The sequence below is a fragment of the Ursus americanus genome, chromosome 9 (assembly GCF_024610735.1).
Source record: "Ursus americanus isolate L20-20 chromosome 9, mUrsAme1.1.p, whole genome shotgun sequence".
NCBI lineage: Eukaryota > Metazoa > Chordata > Mammalia > Carnivora > Ursidae > Ursus > Ursus americanus.
Window position 1 is genome coordinate 19,251,907 of NC_142135.1, and position 20,935 is coordinate 19,272,841.

Consider the following 20,935-nt stretch of genomic DNA (forward strand, 5'->3'; position numbering starts at 1 on the left):
CAGCTAGAAGCAGGTGGTATCCGTGCATTACAGGATCCTGTGGGCTGACGAGCTGATTGGGTCAAGGAAGAACTGTTTCTAACCACAAACTCATCAACAGTCTTTGTGCCTAGACTTCTTCTTCTGGAATATAAAGACTATGGAGGCCGATGAGTAGGATTTGAAACTGCTAGGCACCAAGAGTCATTTTCAGAGAGAGCTGGGTTTGCACAGATCCGTGCCTCTTCTTTGGGGGTGCTGGGACCCAAAAGACCTTTGCATCTGCTCAAATCCTCTTTAGGACTGTGGGGCTTCTCCCAGCTGCCGGGACTGCTGATATCTTCAACTGTCTTTGGAACCACCTCTGAAAAGAGCTGCCTTGCCCAAAGTCATGACCTCCTCCCAGGGACAGCCAGCATCTAATGACTGGTCACCATGAGGGCTGAAAGGCCTCACCCCAAGCCGGGACAACTCTGAAGCCGGGACAACTCTGAAGGGCCATCCCAACTCCAGAGCTCCCCTAGGAGTCCATGGGGCAGCCTGATTCTCCCTCTGTGCAAACCTACACGCTTCCCTTCCATTGGACGTGCGTTGGCCCCAAGAGCACGCTGTAACGAGATTCCCACACAGGAGTCTCCCCATCCGAGAATGTGCGGCCCCGGGGACCCCGCCTGCACCTCTGCCCCGCCCCCCACCGTCACCACCAGAAAGGGGGCTGCCTTTCGGCCACTCACCGGACTTGGGGTTGCAGAGCACTGGGGGGCTGCTGCTGAGCGTGGGGCTGCTGCTGAAGTAGCCGCTGCTGCCGCAGCTGCTCATGCTGCTCCTCCGCACTGCGGACACGATCTTGATCTCCTTGCTGGGGCTGACTGCGCGGGCCGGAAACACACGGTCGTGAGCGCGCCGGCCGCAGGTCCCTAGAGCACGCGGGCTCGCGGCCGCCAGATGCAGCCGGGCGAGTAACGCAGGCCAGGAACGGGCACCCTGGCCTGGGAGTCAGAAACACCAGAATCTGGGCACCTGGGCGGCTCAGTCACTGAAGCGTCTGCCTTTAGCTCGGGTCATGATCCCAGAGTCCTGGGATCGAGTCCCGCATGGGGCTCCCTGCTCAGCGGGGAGTCGGCTTCTCCCTCTACCCCTGCCCTCTGCTCATGATATCGCTCACACTCTCTCTCTCAGATAAATAAAAAAAACCTAAAAGAAAGAACGAAAGAACGAAAGAAAGAAAAAGAAAAGCAAGAATTTGAAGTGCACCCTGCCACTCACTGGTAGCATAACCTGGGGCCACTTGTTTTGGTTCTGGGAGCCTCAACTTCCCCAGCTGTGAAGTGGGAATAATGCAATCTCACAAGACTGGCACAAGGAGGGGACTTTCTAGAGGAATAACCATGAAAGACTGTAGGCCAGCAGCAAGGATGACATGCTGTGAGAATAATCCTATAAGAATTGTAGGAGAGCCCAAGGAGAATCTGCATCCCAGACATGTACTCAGGCACATAAAATGTTATTTCAAGAACGACTGAGCCCATGCTGAGCAGTCCCTGGAAGGATGTAAATTAACTGCTGGCTAGACACAAAATGGATTGACAGTAATAATAAACACCTCCTGATTTAATCAACCAGAGCCGTGGAAGGAGATTAAAACACAATACCACATGTTTAGCTCTGAAAGCGTATGTGCGGCAGCAGTTTAGGCTCTGATCTGGTTCTCTTTGCCATAGAGTGAGTGGCTCTCCACCAGGGAGAGGAGAGAGGAAGGTGTATGGTCAAATGACAGGAGCCGTGGAGAGTCCCTGCTCAGTGCCTGGAACATGGGAAGCACAGCATTTGCTGGCTTTTATGGTGACCACAGCCCCTCTGTCCTCCTTCCCATCATTGTCACTTTTCGGGTCTACCGGGCTCACAAGAAACAGGCAAACCTTAGTGCTAGGAAGAAGGGGAACAGTTACCCTGCGTTTGCAGAAGGCTGCAGCCCGAGGGGACACATGACTGGGGTGCGTCTGAGCACAGACTGGGCTCCCAAAGGGCTGCTAGTGCTCACTTTTCCTGAGGGGCTCTTGCTTCTCATTCTTTCTTCCATCCTAGCCCTCTCTGCAGAGGCTGGGAGAGAGTGATTGGGGCGGAGACGGCATAACAGAAGCACTAGAGTTAACACAGAACTGGTGTGAGATCCAGCTCCGTCCACCCCTTTCTGGCTGTGTAACCTTGGGGGATCCCCTCCACTGGTCCATGCCTCAGCTTGTCCACCCATAAAATGGGGACAAGAAAAGTCCTTCATTTTAGGATATAGTGAGAATTCAAGAGGAAAACTCATGCAAGTAAGCTTAGCTCAGGGCCAGGGGCACAGAGAGGTCTCAATGTAGCTGCAAGTGTCCTCACCGCCACCTGCCGGAAATAACCAAGACACACATTTTCACTGTGCCGAGTTGCAGGTGAAGCCCAGACTGTCTAAACCTTAGGCCAACCAGTTTCTTGGGTCAATCCATGCCAAGTTTTCAGAGGGTTTGAAGATACGCCTTTAAGCACCTCTGCTTCTTCCGTGGAAGAGCACATCAAGTTAAATTTTCTGGATGAGCTGGGTTATCTTTGTGGACACCTGTCGGCATCATTTCTGGCAGGCGTCACGTAAATATGGGACTGTTTGACCTTCCGTGAGACATCCTAGGCTTTATGAGCTCCTCTGCTTGCTTTTCACTGTTTTGTTTTGTTCTGCGTCACACCTTTGTGACGGATTGACAATCAGTTGCCTTTTACTTGAATATGCCCTCAAAAGTCTTTATTCACCATTAAAACATACAGCTTTTTGGTGCTGTGATTTGGAACACTGGGTCATTAATGATATGTAAGAATCATTTATAAATGAAAAGTAAATAAGGTAGAGTGAGAGCTTAAGAAGCCTTCTATCACACAAATACGTAATTTAATAAAACAGTCTTCACGACATCGAAATGGACTTTGTTTTTTTTTTTTTTTCATACTTCTCGATTATGAACAAATAAAAATGCTGGAGAACAGCATTCCCAAAGGGGAGTTACTACTATACTAGTTCTCAAAAGACAAATGCACGTGGTCGCATGCACAATGAAACTGACATACCGGACATAAAACTGGTAGATTTCCGATTGTCATGGCTCTGCTTCCTCAGGCAGAAGGGGCTGTCGTGAGTTTCCTGAGAGGAGGGCGATTTTTCATTGAGCAGCTCCATCAGTCTGCGCCTCCGCCGGAAGTTCATTCTGAACTGGTAGAGAAGGTTGCTGTCCACGAACGGGTGCTTGTTGGACACTGGGAAGGAGAAACAACAGACCAGTATGCCTGGTGTCCTGGCCACGGCGCACCGCAGCCAGAAGACTCCATCCAACAGGGGCAAAAGTCTTCGGAAAGAGTGTAATTCTCTAGATGCCACATGACCTTGTAGTCCACACACCGTCCCAAATTCTTTCCACGTGCCATGCACTTTAAAAATTTGCTAACCAATTCCTCTGGGGGAGCTTGGCCTGACCTCACCTCTGATCTAAAGTCATACTCTTCCTCGTGTTGTCCGAGCCCTATGCAACCTCCCGCTGAGCACTTACCACACTGTGCCCACATTGCCCGTTCAATTCTCAGCCTTGTCCACTCAACTCTAGGCTCTCTGGGACAGTGATCATGGCTTCATGTAGTCATGTGTCCCAGTGCCCAGCAAAGTGCTAGTCTCATATCCATACCTCCATTCATTTTTAAACTTCTGATTTTGAAATAAATATAGACTCACAGAGAGCTGAAAAAATAATACAGAGACCACATATCATGTGTTTGTTTGTTTGTTTGTTTGTTTGTTTGTTTGTTTTGGTGGGGGGGGGAGCCCATCTCTTTCTTCCAACCAAGTCACTCTGCTTGAGGGCCCAGACTGTGTCTTAATCATTCTGGCAACCTGAAATCCTAGACTACCATGTGTTTGGCTCAGAGTATGTGCTCAGTAAAAGACTGGCAGTGAATAGCCTATCATGGGTAGTCAGATAAGCAACATGTCCAGAAGACAGGTAACTTCAAACTATTTAGTGGCTAGTCTATACAACAGTTCTCCCTAAACCAGGGTGTGGGTTTGTGGTATGTCATGAAGAGGTTAGTGGGCCACGGGAAATTGGAACATTAAGGACAATGCATTTGTCTTTCCTAAAACTAAATGTGTTCCATTTAAAGCCTTTCCTTTATTCTGAAATGATACCATCACAACTTTCTTGTCCATTCATCCATCCATTTATTCAACTCACATTTATTGACTTAGGTTGACTACATGCTGTGTACATTTTTTTGTCCTACAATTTATGAAATGATGGTAAAAAGAGATAAAAGGGTTTTAAGTACTCATTCTTGGCAACTTTTTTTGAAATGTGAAATTTAAAATTCTGTAAATCACTAGGAAAATAAACTAACACAACCCACTGAGAATCATATTAACTCATTTATCAGTAATGGTAACCAGTACAGCAGCCTCTCTAGGTATTTCGCAAATAGCATCACATCCGCGCTGGCTCAACACTGACAAATGCGATCTAGGGTTATAGCTGTATTTATCATGCACATTTGCTGTGAGTAATTCTGGTTACATGACTATTCAAGTCTCAGAAAGGTGGGTCCCTATTAAGAGGGTCCCCCTGCCAACTTTTAACTTAACGATTCATATGGGTGTTTCACGGTCTTTAAATGGTGACAAACTAGCCACTTTAGCTAAATGAATGATGTTGGCCACAAAGACAAATATACTTAATTCAGTGGTAGTTCTGCAACGTTCTTAGTAAATAAAGCATTCTTGGATTCAGGAGATGCTGAATGCATCCTGGACCAAGAGATGAGCCAATTATACTTTAATACGATATCTACAAATAGTGGTTCTTTTGAGGATAGTCAAATTTTTATATAAATTTACTATATCACTACATTCAATAATACTATAATAAAATTTTGTAGAGAAGTTATTTATTTCTGGCAAACTTATCTGAGTTTATTGAAATTTTTAAATCTTCAAGTTGAATCTTAAATTGCAACCTGAAAATATACAGTTCTGTATACATTTATTAATATCTACTGCTTTCTATTTGGACTGTGAATTATACAAAACATTGGCTCTGGTATAAATAAATCCAGAAAAACACTCTAAATTCAAACAAATTCCAGATTGGCTAAAAATACTTTAAAAAGTATTTTTAATTGAAGCGGAAATTTGACTACCAATTTAATCTCCTCAGGCTTTAAATACCAAGACCTAGAGTGGAAGTCATACCCATGCTCCAGTCTCCACCTCCCCAGCTCTCCGCCACCTATAGCTCAGAGGGTAAATTTGGCATCTGAGATAAGATGAAGGGGTTAAATTCAAATAGTCCTTATTTGTCATATTCCCTCTCCAATAGGGCAAATGACCTTAAATGTGACCGAAGTAGGGAAAACAAAAACTGGATGAGATAGAAGACCACACCTGATGAGCATAATGCCAAGTGGATTGTAAGAACTCGAAAAATTACACCTTTATTATTTTACAACCGCGGTGGTTATGTTTACAACTACCATCACGTACTGATGATGATGCCATTTGGCTCATGGGAATCCAATCTTATGACACACTATATTTATTGCTCCACTTCAATGTTCAAAGGCTTATTTGGATTTTAGTGCCTCAGGAGCAGCCGCACTCTGTGAAAACGAATGTCTCCACGTGATCATCCCCCAGCTGTGCGGCTGGAACAGATGGAGTCCAATTCTCCCCTCAGAATAGAAAAGTGACAATTGCATGTGTCACCTGCATTGTTTTCAACGAATTATTTTGCCTTTAAAGGGTTCTTTTTTCTCTCTCTCCCATGAAAAGGTTAATGACACGAACAGTGAATTTCATGCATTTGCTTTGTCTGCGAGCACAGCCTCAGGTGTAACACAGATAACTGCAGGCACAAAAGCTTCAAGAGTGCGGGTAGACAGCGTATCATAGCATCAATCAGTCACTCACAGCATCTATTCATTTATCCAACAATGTGAGCACCTACTAAGCGTCGCACGCCAGCCCAGCTGTCTATCTTAGCATGGTGACTGGAATATGACACCTCCTCTGCTCATCCTTTCAAACTCATCGAGACCAAAGTCTGCTAAAAGAGACATTGCTTCAGAGAAGAACAAAACAATTAAGTTGGGACTTCATTAAACACTCTCGTAGGCTCAATAACTTTTAGAAACTAGTATTACTCAATAAAAAGCAAAGGTACTAGAGTTAGCTGACCTCAGTTTTGATGCCAGTTCTGCCCACCTGACTAGCAGAGTGCTTTGGGCAACTTACTCAACTTTTACCTTTGCACGGCTTTGCTGTGAAGGAGAAATAGGATAATGGATGTGAGGGATTTGGAATGTCATCTGAAATGGAGTGGTTTAAGTCTTCTTGCTCTTAGACTCCTAAAGACTGACTTGAGCCTCGGTCATTTAAGTTCCTGCACAGAACCTATTTCTTCTGTCTCTTCTGCCCTTCTTTCAAAGAATATTTTGCATCTACCACACACAGTTCTGCCACCTTTTCATTCATGAAAAATATGAAATCTTAACCAGATATCCAGGTCAAGTTTGGCAAGTGTCCCAGTGGAAGACAGCTAAACCTCAGGAGTCTGAGGAGAGCAAGAAATAAAGGAGTCAGTTAAGACACAGGATGTTTAAGGAAGTAACTAGATTATGAAAGCCATTTTTATAGCCATAAATTACACATGTAGAGTCCTAAGAAATAAGCAATGGCTAAATGACATATAGTTTTTATTCCAGATAAGGAGTTGATTCTTCCTACACTTTTAAGACATTCACTATATTAAATACAAAAGCCATTCACCACATAGGCGACTTACTCTTTGGTAAACACAGAAGAAATAACCTAAACTCTGGGGGGGGGGGGTGGAAATTAAAGAGAAGGAAGGAAAAATCTTTTGGGGGATGGTGATTGTGGCTCTGAATCTTGAGGTTTTTCCAATTCTTTACTTCTCAGATCCCAACACTATACAGAACTTTTATTTAAAGTAAATGTTGTGACATAAACAATTTGACAAATTTCATTCTTAGCTCCTTGAGAATATGAACCTCTAACCAGGAAAAAATAAGAGAATATGCAAAGCTGACATTCAATATCTGGTTTGCTAGTTTTCTAGTTTCAATTACGGCTGTCATTGAAAAGTGATAATTAGGGGTGCCTGGGTGGTGCAGTCGTTAAGCGTCTGCCTTTGGCTCAGGGCGTGATCCCGGTGTCCTGGGATCGAGCCCCACGTCAGGCGTCTCTGCCCCCCTGGGAGCCTGCTTCTTCCTCTCCCACTCCCCCTGCTTGTGTTCCCTCTCTCGCTGGCTGTCTCTCTGTCAAACAAATAAATAAAATCTTTTTTTAAAAAAAGTGATAATTATTTATCCATTCAATTTATAATTTCTGGGACTTATGAAGACTTCCTTTTCAGATGGGTGGCAGTCCCAAGGGGCTTGACTTGGCTTGGTATTAAATCAGACATAAAATAAGAGGAAAAGCAGACACAGCCAGAAAGCTGAAGCCATATAAATACAAGAGGATCTAGTTGCTTAGGAAAGTGGGGGTTCTAGAAGCACTAGGCTCACAATGTTGTTGATACTTGGTAAAAGAAAAGAGATCCTAATTCACTGCATGCCTTTACTTTTCAGAAAGCATGAGAGAAATGTCATGTAGTCTACCAAAATAATAAAGTGACATTCATATATTCTTCTTTTTGTGGACAATGTGGCTACATTTTTCTCTTATAAGTTATTAGGATGGCTTTAGCAACAGAAAGAGACCTTACAAAGTGATTATCTATAAGGGGAAATTGGCTTCTACGCCACTGACACATGTAATCTAAAGATGAATATAAGAATCTATCATCTTGAAACCTACAAATTCAGCTGAATATAAAAAACATTTTAAGCTACTTATCTAGTTGGAGGGAGGAAGGTCACATACTTTTGTTCATCCTTGAAATGTTTGCTGGCAAATGGCATAACACAAGAGGCATCGTGAAGTAAGCCAACTGAATCCAGCAGTGTGATAAGGGGGGTGGGAGGGAGTTGGGGGGAGAGCATGGGCAGTCACCAACTGCTCTCTGGATGGCATCTCATCAGATCTTTTAATTTTTTATTTATTTTTTAATTTTTTAAAGATTTATTTATTTTTTTGATAGAGTGCGAGTGGGGGAGGAGGGGAAGCAGAGGGAGGGAGAGAGAGAATCTCAAGCAGACTCCCCGCTGAGCACAGAGCCCCCCAATTGGGGCAGGGGGCTTGATCCCAGGACCCCGAGATCATGACTGAGCCCATATCAAGAGTCAGCCACTTAACCGACAGAGCCACCCAGATGCCCCCATCAAACTTTGTTAAAGGACGGTCTTGGATCTGGGATCAAATACGTAACTTAGCAGAGTGAAAGACGGGGGCAAGAGGGAGGATAATGGCTATTACAGTGAAGAAGAACGATCAGCAAGGATGAGGTGGGGGGGCACCATACTACACATGCAAACTGGGGCCAAAGCTAAAATGTCTTCCAGGTCACCTTTAAGAGAGGACACCCTCGCTGGCTGTCATGATTAGCACCCTCTTCATCACCGTCCTCCACAACAGAGGTGGGTGTGGCTCACTGCTTCCCCCAGGGCGCCAGGGTGGGTGAAGGATCATTCTGGGCCATCAGGCTGTCACTCCACCCTACTTCTCACTCCATTTCCTCTCGCTTGCTTTCTCATCTACTAATCCCTGTACCTCCTCATAAAAGGACACTTAGCACCTGCAGACTTTGCCTAAGAGTACTGACAAGCCTCAAGGCGAAACAGGTGGCAGATCTAGTCCTTAGACTTTGGGTTTCTAAAAGGCAAATAAATTCTGCATAGGAAAATGCTGCACCTTCTCTGCCAATAAGTCCAAAGCTTTCTGTGGTCTCACACGTCCAGCAAAGGCTCTGCACTCTGGCCTCCCTGCTCCTGCTGTCACCGTCCTTCAGAGTCCAAGCAACTCATGTCACTTAGTAGGCTGCAGATTTAAAAAACTGTCAAGGCTAAAAAATATTCATTCATATCATGCTTTTTAATCATGTGTTTGGTGGAAAACATGCATTGAGAACTAACTACAACAGAAGATTAAAGCTGTTTTTTTTTCAATCTGAGCTATACTTAAGGCCATAATTACCCATCTCAAACCATCCTAAAGGAATGCAGAAGTTGAAAGAGCGCTGTTTCCTAAAGCAGCAAAAGTCCTTGATTCAAGAACATTGAGCAATTGTGTTTAAGTGCTATGCCAGGTAAGGACAGAGCTAGGTGCTTGGGATACAAAACTCTTCAAACAGCAATAACAACAGTGAGTCAGAGAACTGAAATAATTACATCCTGAGCACTGACAACATTAAGAAGAGGATATGAAAACAGAAATTGGTTTTAGGGTATAAAGTCCTATTAACTGATATTACCAAAACAAAACACTTCACATTCGCAAAGTTAGAACCCAATTACGCTAACTTAACTGATTGAAGGGAGGAGAGAAGATGGGAGAGAGACAAGGAAGAAAGGTGAAAGTAATCTGGTAAAGACAGCAGAAAAGAAGAAAATCAAAACATGAAATCGTGATTGTGTAGGTTTCTGCAGCTTCTGTGTCTTATTGCCAGAAATGTAAAGGGAATAAACAGACGGTAGGTAGGTCAAATGATGTTTTCTTCTTCTCTATGCATCATTAAATAATAGCTGGGCGAGTTCCAAAGACTGGAACCTTCATTGCTAGAGATAAAACTCAAAACAAAGGGTATGTTTTTCAGAGACTAAATCATACCATACGCACAAAGGTCTAAGAACAAATTTATTTTGTCCAGGAAATGGAATACTTCACATACAAAATGCAACGAACAAATTTTGAGACTCTGTTCTAGATCTTTTGGAATTGTTGGCATAATTAAAAGGCCTAATTAAAACCCCTCAGTGTGGATTTATTTAACATGGATACATTCAGCGCACAGTATGGATAAGATACTGCGTAAGACCAGCATGCATGAGGCCATCGAATTTATATTGAGCTCTACCCACCAAGGCATCTGATGCTGAGAATGTTGATGATAGCAATAATGAAAGTAACAATGGCTAACATTTATTGAGCGATACTCGGTGCCAGGCAGGCCCTCCGCTGAGCACAGGCATGATTATATCATTGAGTTCTCATAGGAGCACTAAGAGACAGCCAGTAGAATTATTCCCATTTTACAGACGAGAAAACAGGATTATACAAAGTAAACTTGCCCAAGGTCCCACAGTTATTCACTGGAAGGACGAAGCCAGAAACACTGACAGATTAACTCTGGAACCACATCCCTTAATCTCCTCTCCAGACTTTCTCCCATCCAGAAATGTAATAATGCCAATGAGGAGGTAAATGAGCTTACAAACACCAAAAAACCCAGCTTATCCCTCTTGTATTCTTATCTCTAGTTTACAGAAGGCAGTTGGATGGGCACATTTTCCACAAAACTCTTCACCAGGCCAGAATGTTTATTACCTTGGAACTGCTCATCGAAAGGACAGAATGATGACGTAGAAAACATTGGTCTGGTCTCAGATGGCCCTGGGCTGAACGCCAGCTTCACTCTTTTTTTTTTTTTAAATGATGAACTGCATTGTATTTGTCCAAATAATACAGACAATTTTTTCCACTATCCATTACACTCAGCCTGAGAAAATACTGCCAGAATCTTCAAAGATGATTCATCTTTGATACTCATGTTTTGTCCAATGCTGGATGCCTGGTCTTTACTAAGTTACTTAACTGCCCTGAGCTCCAGTTGTATTCATCTGGAAAATGAGCTGAAGAAACAACAGAATGACATAGATAAAAGGCCTGTTACAGTTTCTGGGCCAGGGACACCCCATTGATGTTGTCCATGTGTGGGTTTCCTTGAGGGCCCAGGCTGTCAGTGCCTGAAAGATACCTTTCCAAGGTACAAGGCTCTGCAGACTTCGCCTACGTAGGGGAAGCATCTGGAAGCAACTCTAGGTAGTCTGGAAGACAAAGAGGCAACCAGCCTAAGCCAGATCAAATCAGCAAGGCCAACAACACAGAGAAAAGCATCCAGTGGGATGTTGAAGGTACCAGAATAAAACCCTATCCAAGAAACATGGGGTGTGAACACCCACCAAAGCCTTATTCCCAGATGGCATTTTCTAACTCTTTCCAGAAAGGTTACCACAGAATCTGCTGGTCCTTTACTGTCGAGTAATGTATCAGGTGTTCCTTATGAGACTGAGAGTGTGGAACCCCAGAAGTAGGAAGAAGTGGATGTTCAAAAAAGTAAGAAATTGGTGGTGAGATTTAGCAGTTTAAAAAAAAAAACGGTCTTCATCTATTTTCTGTATCATTTATATCTGTACTCACCTTTTCTTTAAAAAGGAAGACAGATACAGGAAAAATCTTGCCTACTTTTTAAAAAAGAAGCTTTATATTTTGAAATCAGTTTAGATTTACAGAAAAGCAGTAAAGATAGTACAGACAGCATCTGTCTACCCCAGCAACCCCTAATGTTAAGATAACCATGGTGCAGTGGTTAAAACTAAGACATTGACATCAGTACCCCCAGCTATTTCAGATCTCACTTAGAGCTACAAGGACCTCCGTGCGTGGACACAAGAAGAAAACTATCCCTTGGAAGCCCGGTTTCACGGGAAGTTCCCATAGTTACTTAATGATAAAGACATTTGTCCTTGTGGATGACAATGCTAGCTGCTTGTCCAAAACCCACTGTCTCTTTCTTCCTCCTTTATTATTTGCCCAGGGAAGAAGTGTACCTGGCTAAAAGCATTTGATACACTGATCGCCTTCTGCCAAGGGGTGACCACGTGACATAGTTCTGACCCACGTGATGTAGGTGTAACTCTCAGGAAGAGGCAACCTTTCCTAAATAAAAAGCGAAGTCTTGCTAGGTGACACCTCTCTGCCTTTCCATCTTCTTCCCACCCACAGTGCAGACACGAGGCCTGGAGAACTCTAGGAATAGCCGAGCAGAAATAGACGGGGCCTTATCCACTCTTAGCAGCTGGGGATTCCCCCCGACACCCACACCCCCAACTGCCGGCCGAACAGCTCCCTGCCCGAGGCAGAGGGACCTCTTTGTTCCAGCCATCATTACTACATTTTCTGTTATTTGTACCAAAACACAATCCTGATATTGTTCCAAATGCAGGTCTGGAGACATGAAATCAAAAGCTTAAAAAACAAATGCTTTCTGTGTATTTGTAGCCCACACCTTGCAACAAACTGCTTGACTGGAAGTCAAGAGGGATTAGACATAAAGTCATGCAGGCAGAAGATATGCCTCCTAGCCACTCGGCTCTGATGCCCCTGGGACGGAACTGGATAGTCCTTGGGCCTCAATTTTTACATCTGCGGAGAAGAAATGACAATAACCTCCTCTTTTATCCAATGCAAGTGAAATTAATAAACAGAGGGATCCACAGATATCTGAAAGATAGGTCACAATAATGGCAATGCACCATTAGTAATATTGTCCTGCTGCCAGCAAAAATCCAAAGGAGGCCACAATGAAGAGCAGAAGTTTAAGAAAGTGCTCCTGAACTTTGGGTTAGATACTGGATAAGCCCTTTCTGAGCAAAGAGGAAACCACTAAGATCAAAACCAGCCTAAGTGATGGCATTCCACAATTTCTGACTCGTGGAAATATTTAAAAATCAAAGGGAATATTTAAAAAACAGAGGAGAAAGAAAATACGATTGTGAAATCAGTGTGCTGGGGAAGAGAGAATTATTGTCGCCATTCCAGAAACTTGTGTGGCTGGCAACCAGCTCTATGGGGTTGTCCAAACAGGCACTGCAAAATATAGATAACAAGGTGCTTCTTTGACACAAACATTTGGGAATTTAACCACCAAGATGTCTGAGATGAGGGGCTGAATTCAAAAAGGTCTAGAGCTCAGCTTCTAGAATGGCAGCCACAGGACACGTGGGGCTGCCAAGCACTTAAAATGTGTCAGAGTCCAAACTGAGATGAGCTCCGGATTTTATTTTATTTATTATTATTATTATTTTTTAAAGTAGGCTCCACGCTGGGCATGGATCCCAATAGGGGGCTTGAACTCATGACCCTGAGATCAACACCTGAGCTGAGATCAAGAGTTGGATGCCTAATCGGCTGAGTCACCCAGGAGTCCCTGCACTGAACTTTAAAAGATTGAGTAAGAAAAATAAGAACATAAAATAGCTGATTGGTATCTGTCATGTGGACTATATTCTGAAATGATATTTTAGAGATGGTGAGTTAGAATGTATTATTGAGATTAACTTCACCTGCTTCTACTGTTTTTATTGTGTCTCTTAGAAATTTTAAAAGTACATCAATGGATTGCATTTGTGGCTCACATCATGTTTCTATGGGAAATGGTACCAGTCTAGAGTAGAGATTGATATCCCATAAGAACAGACCAGCTAACCACCAAACAAGTTCAGAAAAGCACTCTTATCCCAAGCTTCTGACAGCTGCGTGATCGAGGGTCTTATTACTGTAGTCCCTTTTCCCGCCCCCCATGCTATGTCGCCCATCCTATTTTCCTCATTTTGAGGCGGAAGCATATTATGCTCCCACTTGATAGGAATCTCTGCTTGAGATTATGCTCTCAGCAACTGTCGAAGAAGACTTTAGAGATATAAGAACAAGCCAGTGGGCAACACCAACACCTACCCCTTCTCCCTGGGCGTGGTGGCTTTGGTAATTTCCAATCAGACTGAAACCCGTGCGGGAGCCAAAGGCGTGGTTACAATAAAATGGAGAGAATATAGACCCCAATATGCGGGCCTTCCTTGGACAGAAAGAGAGAGGAGGGGGGTGGGCTTCTCGTTGGGTCCAATGTTATCACTGGGACAGAGAAGAAAATGAAAGGGAGCTTTTTAGAAAAAAGCTAAAGTGTTAGAGCCTTTAAAATTTTATGTCACTTTCAAAATAACTTAAATGCATAATTGTACAAAAACATTACTCTCCAAATTAGATTAAGTTTGGTTATGAACATTAATAAACACATTTTTTCAATTGTAATCTGGATGTGTGTGTGTGTGTGTGCATGTGTGTGTGAGTGTGTATTTCTTTCTTAAATTTTAACTTAATACCATTGCATAGTCACACTGATCAGAGTTGACATATGGGCAGTTTTACACCTGGCAATCACTCCCCAATACAAATATGCTTTAGCTTGTTTAGCAATTCATGGCAGAAGAAGGGAGAAGGGGGCTGGAGGAGGAGCTGGAGGCCCAAACACAAAAAGACAATCCAGACATACCGTCTGAGAGGGGAGTGTCAGCGAAGAGAAACTGACTTACCGTGAGCATGAGTGGTTAAGGATCTCAAGCCAGGAGTGGCTAGTTGGGGATTTTCTAGAGGAATAACCATGAAAAACTGCAGGACAGCAGCAAGGATGACATGCTGTGAGAATAATCCTATAAGAATTAGAGGAGAGCCCAAGGAGAATTTGGGTCCCAGACATGAACCCTTGCACAAACATCCCAGTCTCCCAGCTACGAGGGAATGACACAAGAAACTTACTCAAGATTGACACAGAGGCAGGGGCGCCTGGGTGGCACAGCGGTTAAGTGTCTGCCTTTGGCTCAGGGCGTGATCCCAGCGTTATGGGATCGAGCCCCACATCAGGTTCCTCCTCTATGAGCCTGCTTCTTCCTCTCCCACTCCCCCTGCTTGTGTTCCCTCTCTCATGGGCTGTCTCTGTTGAATAAATAAAAAAAAAATAAATAAATAAGTAAAAAAGATTGACACAGAGGCAGAGCTAGAAAAATGGACTGCAATGGAAAAGAGAATGGAGGCATTTTATTCCTGAAAGGAAAGCCTCTTAACTTTTTGTCCCACGCCCCCTCCACTCTGCCTTGAGAGCCACGGTCAAGCTCATGTCCATCGGTAGCCAGGATTTCACACCACAGTTCTTCCTGACCAGGAGGAGAGGGGAGGAGCATATCATGACCAGAATCCTAAACTGTCCATTCCACCCTGATATGTGTTTCTAATAGTGTTTCTGATAAACCTGCAGCCCTGGCCTACACATCCCACTAAAAATGACCACTGAAACCCAGAGAAGTCCTTAAATTACCGCATTAACACCTAGCTGAGTAGTACTGAATACAAGATTGCATAATTTCCATATGTGTTGTTGTACTTTAAGGCTTCCTCATGCTGTTAGAAAAATGTTGCACCTGGGTAAACTGAGGACTACATAAGGCCGGGATACCAGACAACGAGCTATCAGGAGCGAGGTAGGAGTTGGTAGGACCACAGGCTTCAAAGCCAAACACTGTCTGTAGCTAGTGGACCTGACAAGGACCTGAAAAGTTATACTAATGTCAACTAAAGACAGAAATATTTGCAGTTACGACACTGTTCACAAAAGCTCTCTGTTCCTTATGCATTGCACTCTTTTGGAAGATTACATGAGATAAGGTATCTCTCATTCCCTTCATACTTTCTAATAGTTAAGTCTCGGCTTGGTGACACACCTGTTTTCCTTTAACCAAAATCAACACTGTAATGTGTGCCAATGCATTAGCCCTTGACTTTACCAAGCAACCTTGCTCCTTCATGTTTGCATTGCAACAACATTCTGGCTGTGTACATTTTTCTTGCTTTGGATTCAGCTATAATAGAAAGTAAAACAGAGTTAAAGCATATCAGAAGGCACAGTGGGATAATTACCCCAAATTCCAAATTGAGAAAGCAAAACAATTTTATTAGATTGTGGCTGTTGATAAAGATTACCCTTGAAATAACTATTGAAAGTAGATTGAGAAAATATTCTCCCCGAGTATTATTATTTTTTTTTTCTGTTCAGAGTTTGTTATTTAGGAGCAAATGTTTATACTAGCTGCAAATGCTGAAACACTGTCATCTAAAACAACAGGGACAACAATACCAAGTGCATTGATTTGGGGAGGAAGGAGTAAATGAACTAAACAGTGGTAAACAGCCTGTCCAGCACTTTTGCCTGCCTTAGCACTCATTTCCCTGTGGTAACAGAACTTTCAACTTTTTTTTTTTTTTTTTTTGGGTGAACAGTGGCCCTCCCCTACCTGGTGAGTCTGTCAGTCAAAAGGGTCTGTCCATCTTGGGTCAAGATGTGGGCATATGACCTAGGTTCAGCCAATCAGAATCTCTCTAGAGTTGAGCACTGAGCAGACTCCCTGGCTGTACGTGTCTGGAAGGCATGGCCCCTTTAGTCACAGGTTTCTGGCACCTGGATCCCCAGGAACTGCTCTAGTTCTTCAGGCATCTGGTTTTTCAATGTTTCCTTTAATTGTCGGCTAGCTCTGCCATATGTTTAAAGCAAATGATGACCGGGGCTGCTTATATTCAAAGAACTCTAGCTGGTACAAACGCTCAGCCTTGGGCCTGGCAAATGGCAAGGCCTCAATATGTGGTCATTACTGTCATCCATTCATTGAACACATTTTTTACTGAACAGTTAATATACAAATGCCAAGCCACTGGGGATACAGAGAGAGAGAGAAAACAAATTCTCTGCCCTCAAAGCACTTACATTCTAGTTAAGGGTAAAGAAAGATGAAGATATTGATGGGTACCATCTGTAATAGAAAAATCTTCATTTGTTGGTGGCAAGAAGTTACCAAAAGAAAAAAGTAACAGAACGTGAGTAGGACAGTCTTGGTGGACAGGAAAGGAGGGTAGGCCGGCAAGGGTAGGTTGCCACTGAAAGACACTGTCTCCTTGTTCTGACTTTATAGCCAGGTTCCCCTGAACCCTCTTTTTGATTAGGCCTGACCTTGGCCCCCCACCCTGTCTTTGGCTTGCTCAGCTAGCCCAGTCTTAGCAAAGAATCCTGCCAAGTCAGTTTAGTGAGAACTGCCCCCAACTCCATACCCAATTACCCTTGATATTTGACCAAGTTTCTCATCCTCCGTCTTTGATGTATAAGTCCTTGGCCTACCTTTCAAAAGAATTCTCTTACATTGGTTTAGCAGGAATTCCCCTACCCTTGGTGCCTCTTATTAATACATTTCTATCCCCTGACCCCCTCACCCTGTTCCATGGCTACAAATCCCCACGTGTCCTTGTTGTATTCAGAGTTGAGCTCCATCTCCCTCCCCTTACTGCAATAGTCTTGGGGCAAGTCTTCCTCACTGTTTTAACAACTGTCAGAATACTTTCTTTTCTGCAGTATCCCTCAGTCTTGGGCAAGTCATAATCTTGCCTCCAGCCTCAATCATCAGGGCTGCTTTTCTTCCTTTCTTCTTTCCTCCCATCTCTCTCTCTCTCTCTCTCTCTCTCATTCATTCTTTGGCCAGACTATTCCAGGCTTAGGATGAACCCTCTCAGTGATTTTAATTACTGGAAAGATGGGGTTAATTCCTGTCTTGATCTGGCATCTAGCTTCCTGTGGCGGATCCCAAGTTCTCTCTTCATGGCTGTCAGAGCGAATGTCCCAGCTACCGTCTTGCACTGGAGAAGGGGATAATCTCAACTATCCCCCAAGCAGCTGGGAGGATTAAAAAGATAATATACATAAAACCGCTTTGGGACTTGCAAAATGTTATATAAATATATGCTTAAAACAAAAGAAAAAGAAAGAAGGCTTGATGAAGTGTTGAAATTGTTGGAGTGCACTGACTAAATCTTTAAAAGAGGAAATTATACGCCTGGACAGAGCAGCGGTAGCCTAATTATCCAGGGTCAGCTGCTGCAGCTGTGAGCAATTTACCCACGTGATTATCTGGTTTCTGTCTCCCTCCATGTAAGGAAAAGATAGCTGGAGAGCAGCTAGAGCGGTGGAGGGAGATACTTTATGTGAGTAAAGAAATGTGTTCACCGCATTTGCACAGGTTACACAAAATCTCAAGGTGCCTGGTCATTTTTTGGGGACAGGGACTCGTATATGTTATCAGCCACCCATTTTTATGGTTACAGCATCTGCCAGGTGGTATGAGCTGATGCAATAAAAGTTGGGGAATTTTTTTCTAATCTTATGGAGCTTATAATTAGGGCCCAGTCGTCTTTAGTGGTAAGAGCCAGATTGCCTGGATTTGAATCTTGAATTCATCATTTACCAACTCTTGTCTTCAGCAAGTTATTTAATCTCATCTTTAAGATGGGAATAATCATGATACCTAACAGGGCTATGGAGAGGAATAAATGACTCAATAAGTAGAGTGACTAGAACAGAGGCTGGCACATGGTAGGGGCTCTGTAAATTTTAACTGTTATTTATGGTTGATCAGATCACGTACAATAGTTGGCATGGGGGCCATGAGAAGTAGGTGCTGTTTGGAAAGCTTTGCCAGCTGCTCTAATTGAATTCTCACGGCACCTCCGTGCAGGGGTTACCACGGCAACTTGGATCCGGAAGGGCTCACTGGTGGGCCTGACCTGTGGCTCACATCTGGGAACTTGGCTTTTGGAAGGTTCCCTAAGTTACTGACTGATAAGGGACTTTACCCACCTGGAGCACTGCATGCTGCTATACCAGCCTGCCTAGATTGTTTGTACAAACGCTGTGATTAATGGCGAACACGTGCTTTCCTTCTGAGAGTCTGGGATTCGGGTAGTTGTGCCTGGCCAAGCAGGCAGAGCGCACCTCCATGGGCAGCCCCCAACAAAAACCTTGTACTTGAGTCTCAAGTGGGCTCCCCTCCCTCCCCCCGTAAGGGCAGAGGCATTGCACATGTGTTATCGCATGTTCCTGCTGGACGAAGGAGCCAGATCTGCGCAGCTGTGGGAGGGAGGACAGAGGAAACGTGTACCTGGATTTCTCCAGACAACACCTAAGGAATCTTTTCCCCTGATGATCCTTCACCATAATAAATCTTAGCCATGAGTCCAACTTTATGTTGAGTCCTTCTGGTACATGTGGGAGGTCATATGATCTCCCCCACAGAGTGAGTAAATAACTCTCAAAGGTGTATAATGAAACTCTAATTTCATAAATCTAAAAACCTAAGGAATGGAAGAATTGAGACATCGACATGGTCACTCAGAAGGTGGAGGAGCTGGGACCCAATTCCTATCTGTCTCCCTCCCAAGACAGCATTCATTCCCCTGTGTCAGGCGGCCACACCCAGTTACATACAGCCTGCACCAAGCAAAACATCTGTCTAAGGCACAACACCTAGTAGCTACTGGTTAGCTAGGCAATCTTGGGAAAAGATTTTAAAGGCTTTGCATTTCTGAATTCTTCACTGTAAAACTGTAATAATAACAATAATACCAATGTCACAGAATTGCTATGAAAATTTAATAAGATTTTATATGTGTCATATATGTGAATCATATACACATTAAATATACCATATATTAAAATCTATAAAGTATTTAGCCTAGCACCTGGTATACAGTAAACCTTAATAAATGAAAAAGCTGCATAAATATGTACATATGTGGTCAGCATTCATACATTTGTATCAATATATACATATACGCCTGCATGTATATGCGTGCGCACACACACACGCACACACGCATAGGCTTGTAAGTTAATGACTCATCTAACAAGTTCTGCCTTCATTACAGAACATCATTCACCATTCACAAATGAAGCTAGTTAGGATTTCATAGCGGGCTTGATTTTTATGTCTACTGGTTTCAACCTAGGGAAACACCTTTATCCAGGAACCTTCGGCTCAAAACCTAATGTCTTTGTTCAAACCGTGAAGTTAATTATTAGCTAAAGAATTCAGAGCTCTGCTTAAGACACTAACTGGTATTGATCATTAGCTCTAACATACACACACGTGGTGGCCATATTTTCATAACTCACACGTAGACCTGTCATCTAGCAATGAATTGCTGGACAGGGAAACTGGGACTCCCTTGGAAACTCTGACGTATACATGTAGAGAATATTCAATCCTCCTGAAACTATAGAAAGCAAACTTCTGGGGTTAAAATTTGCTCTCAGTAATGCCTTATTTTATCCTTTACATTGCAACTTTATGGCCTTTTTTGTTGACAGCATTACAAAATTACAATGTAGTGGAAGTATAATTACTAGCTCTTGGGGAATCATTTGGAAACAATTCCTGGCACCCTCTCTCTTCTCTCTGAAGATGTTACAGTATCAGTCAATAAACTGTAGTATAAGAGGCTGATTTTCTCTGGAACTTGGTATCACCAAGTTTTCTGTCTGTAGCAAAGACGACAGAACTCTAACCCAAACACACCATTTTTCACTGTGGAAAGCCCCACACTCCATCCAACTCTGAGTTCACACTTATTAGCAAATACCCATTTGGATGTAACTACCCAAGTGGCTTCAGATGAAATCTTTAGCCTACTGGTGCCTTGGTTTCCTTTTCTGTAAAATGATGAGAATAAGAACACCTGCCCTATGGTCAACAATACTATATTGGACACTTAAAAGTTTGTTGAGAAGATTGACCTCATGGTAGGTGTTCTTACCACAATAGAATAAATTTGACAATAATAACAAAAAGAATATCTGCCTCCAAGAGTTTAAGAGGTTTAAATAAGTTAGTATTTGTAAAATCATTAGAATGGTGCCTGCCACAGAATGTAAAATACAAAAAAATAAATAAAATATACAGTACTTCCTCTGTTCGCTAATTGCTTCTATATCCATATTCGAGTCCCAACAACACTCGAAGATGTCTAAGGCCAGAGACCACACTGGCATTCTACTTTCTACCCAGCTTCCTGCCCTCTGTGAGCTTAGGAAAGCAGCAGACATATGAGGCCATCACTAACAGTCATGAGTGCAGTCGTGGTAGGGTCATGTAGGAGAAACCACCCTGGAATATACCGAGTGTCTCACGTGCCTCTCTGACCAGTGCCTCTAGGTCAGTGGGTTTCAAAATACCTGACGCCAGCACACAGGAACAATGTGTATGTGGCAAACCAATACACACATGATGTTTACTATCATATGTTTACTATCATTATCTCACCGAAATCAAAGTTTTACAAAAC

General features: G+C 43.2%; 1 protein-coding gene across 2 annotated transcripts in view; it reads right to left on the bottom strand.

Annotated features, from left to right (window-relative positions):
• The window catches only part of DEPTOR (DEP domain containing MTOR interacting protein), a 134,474-nt gene that overhangs the window by 40,712 nt on the left and 72,827 nt on the right, over positions 1-20,935 (bottom strand). Inside the window, exons 5-6 of one of the 2 annotated variants that reach the window (XM_045805734.2) lie at positions 3,076-3,261; positions 714-848 (exon numbers count right to left, since the gene is read on the bottom strand). In XM_045805734.2, coding sequence (XP_045661690.1) covers positions 714-848; positions 3,076-3,261 — 321 coding nt within the window. The remainder of the gene's footprint in view (positions 1-713; positions 849-3,075; positions 3,262-20,935) is intronic. The other variant, XM_045805735.2, reaches the window with a different exon arrangement.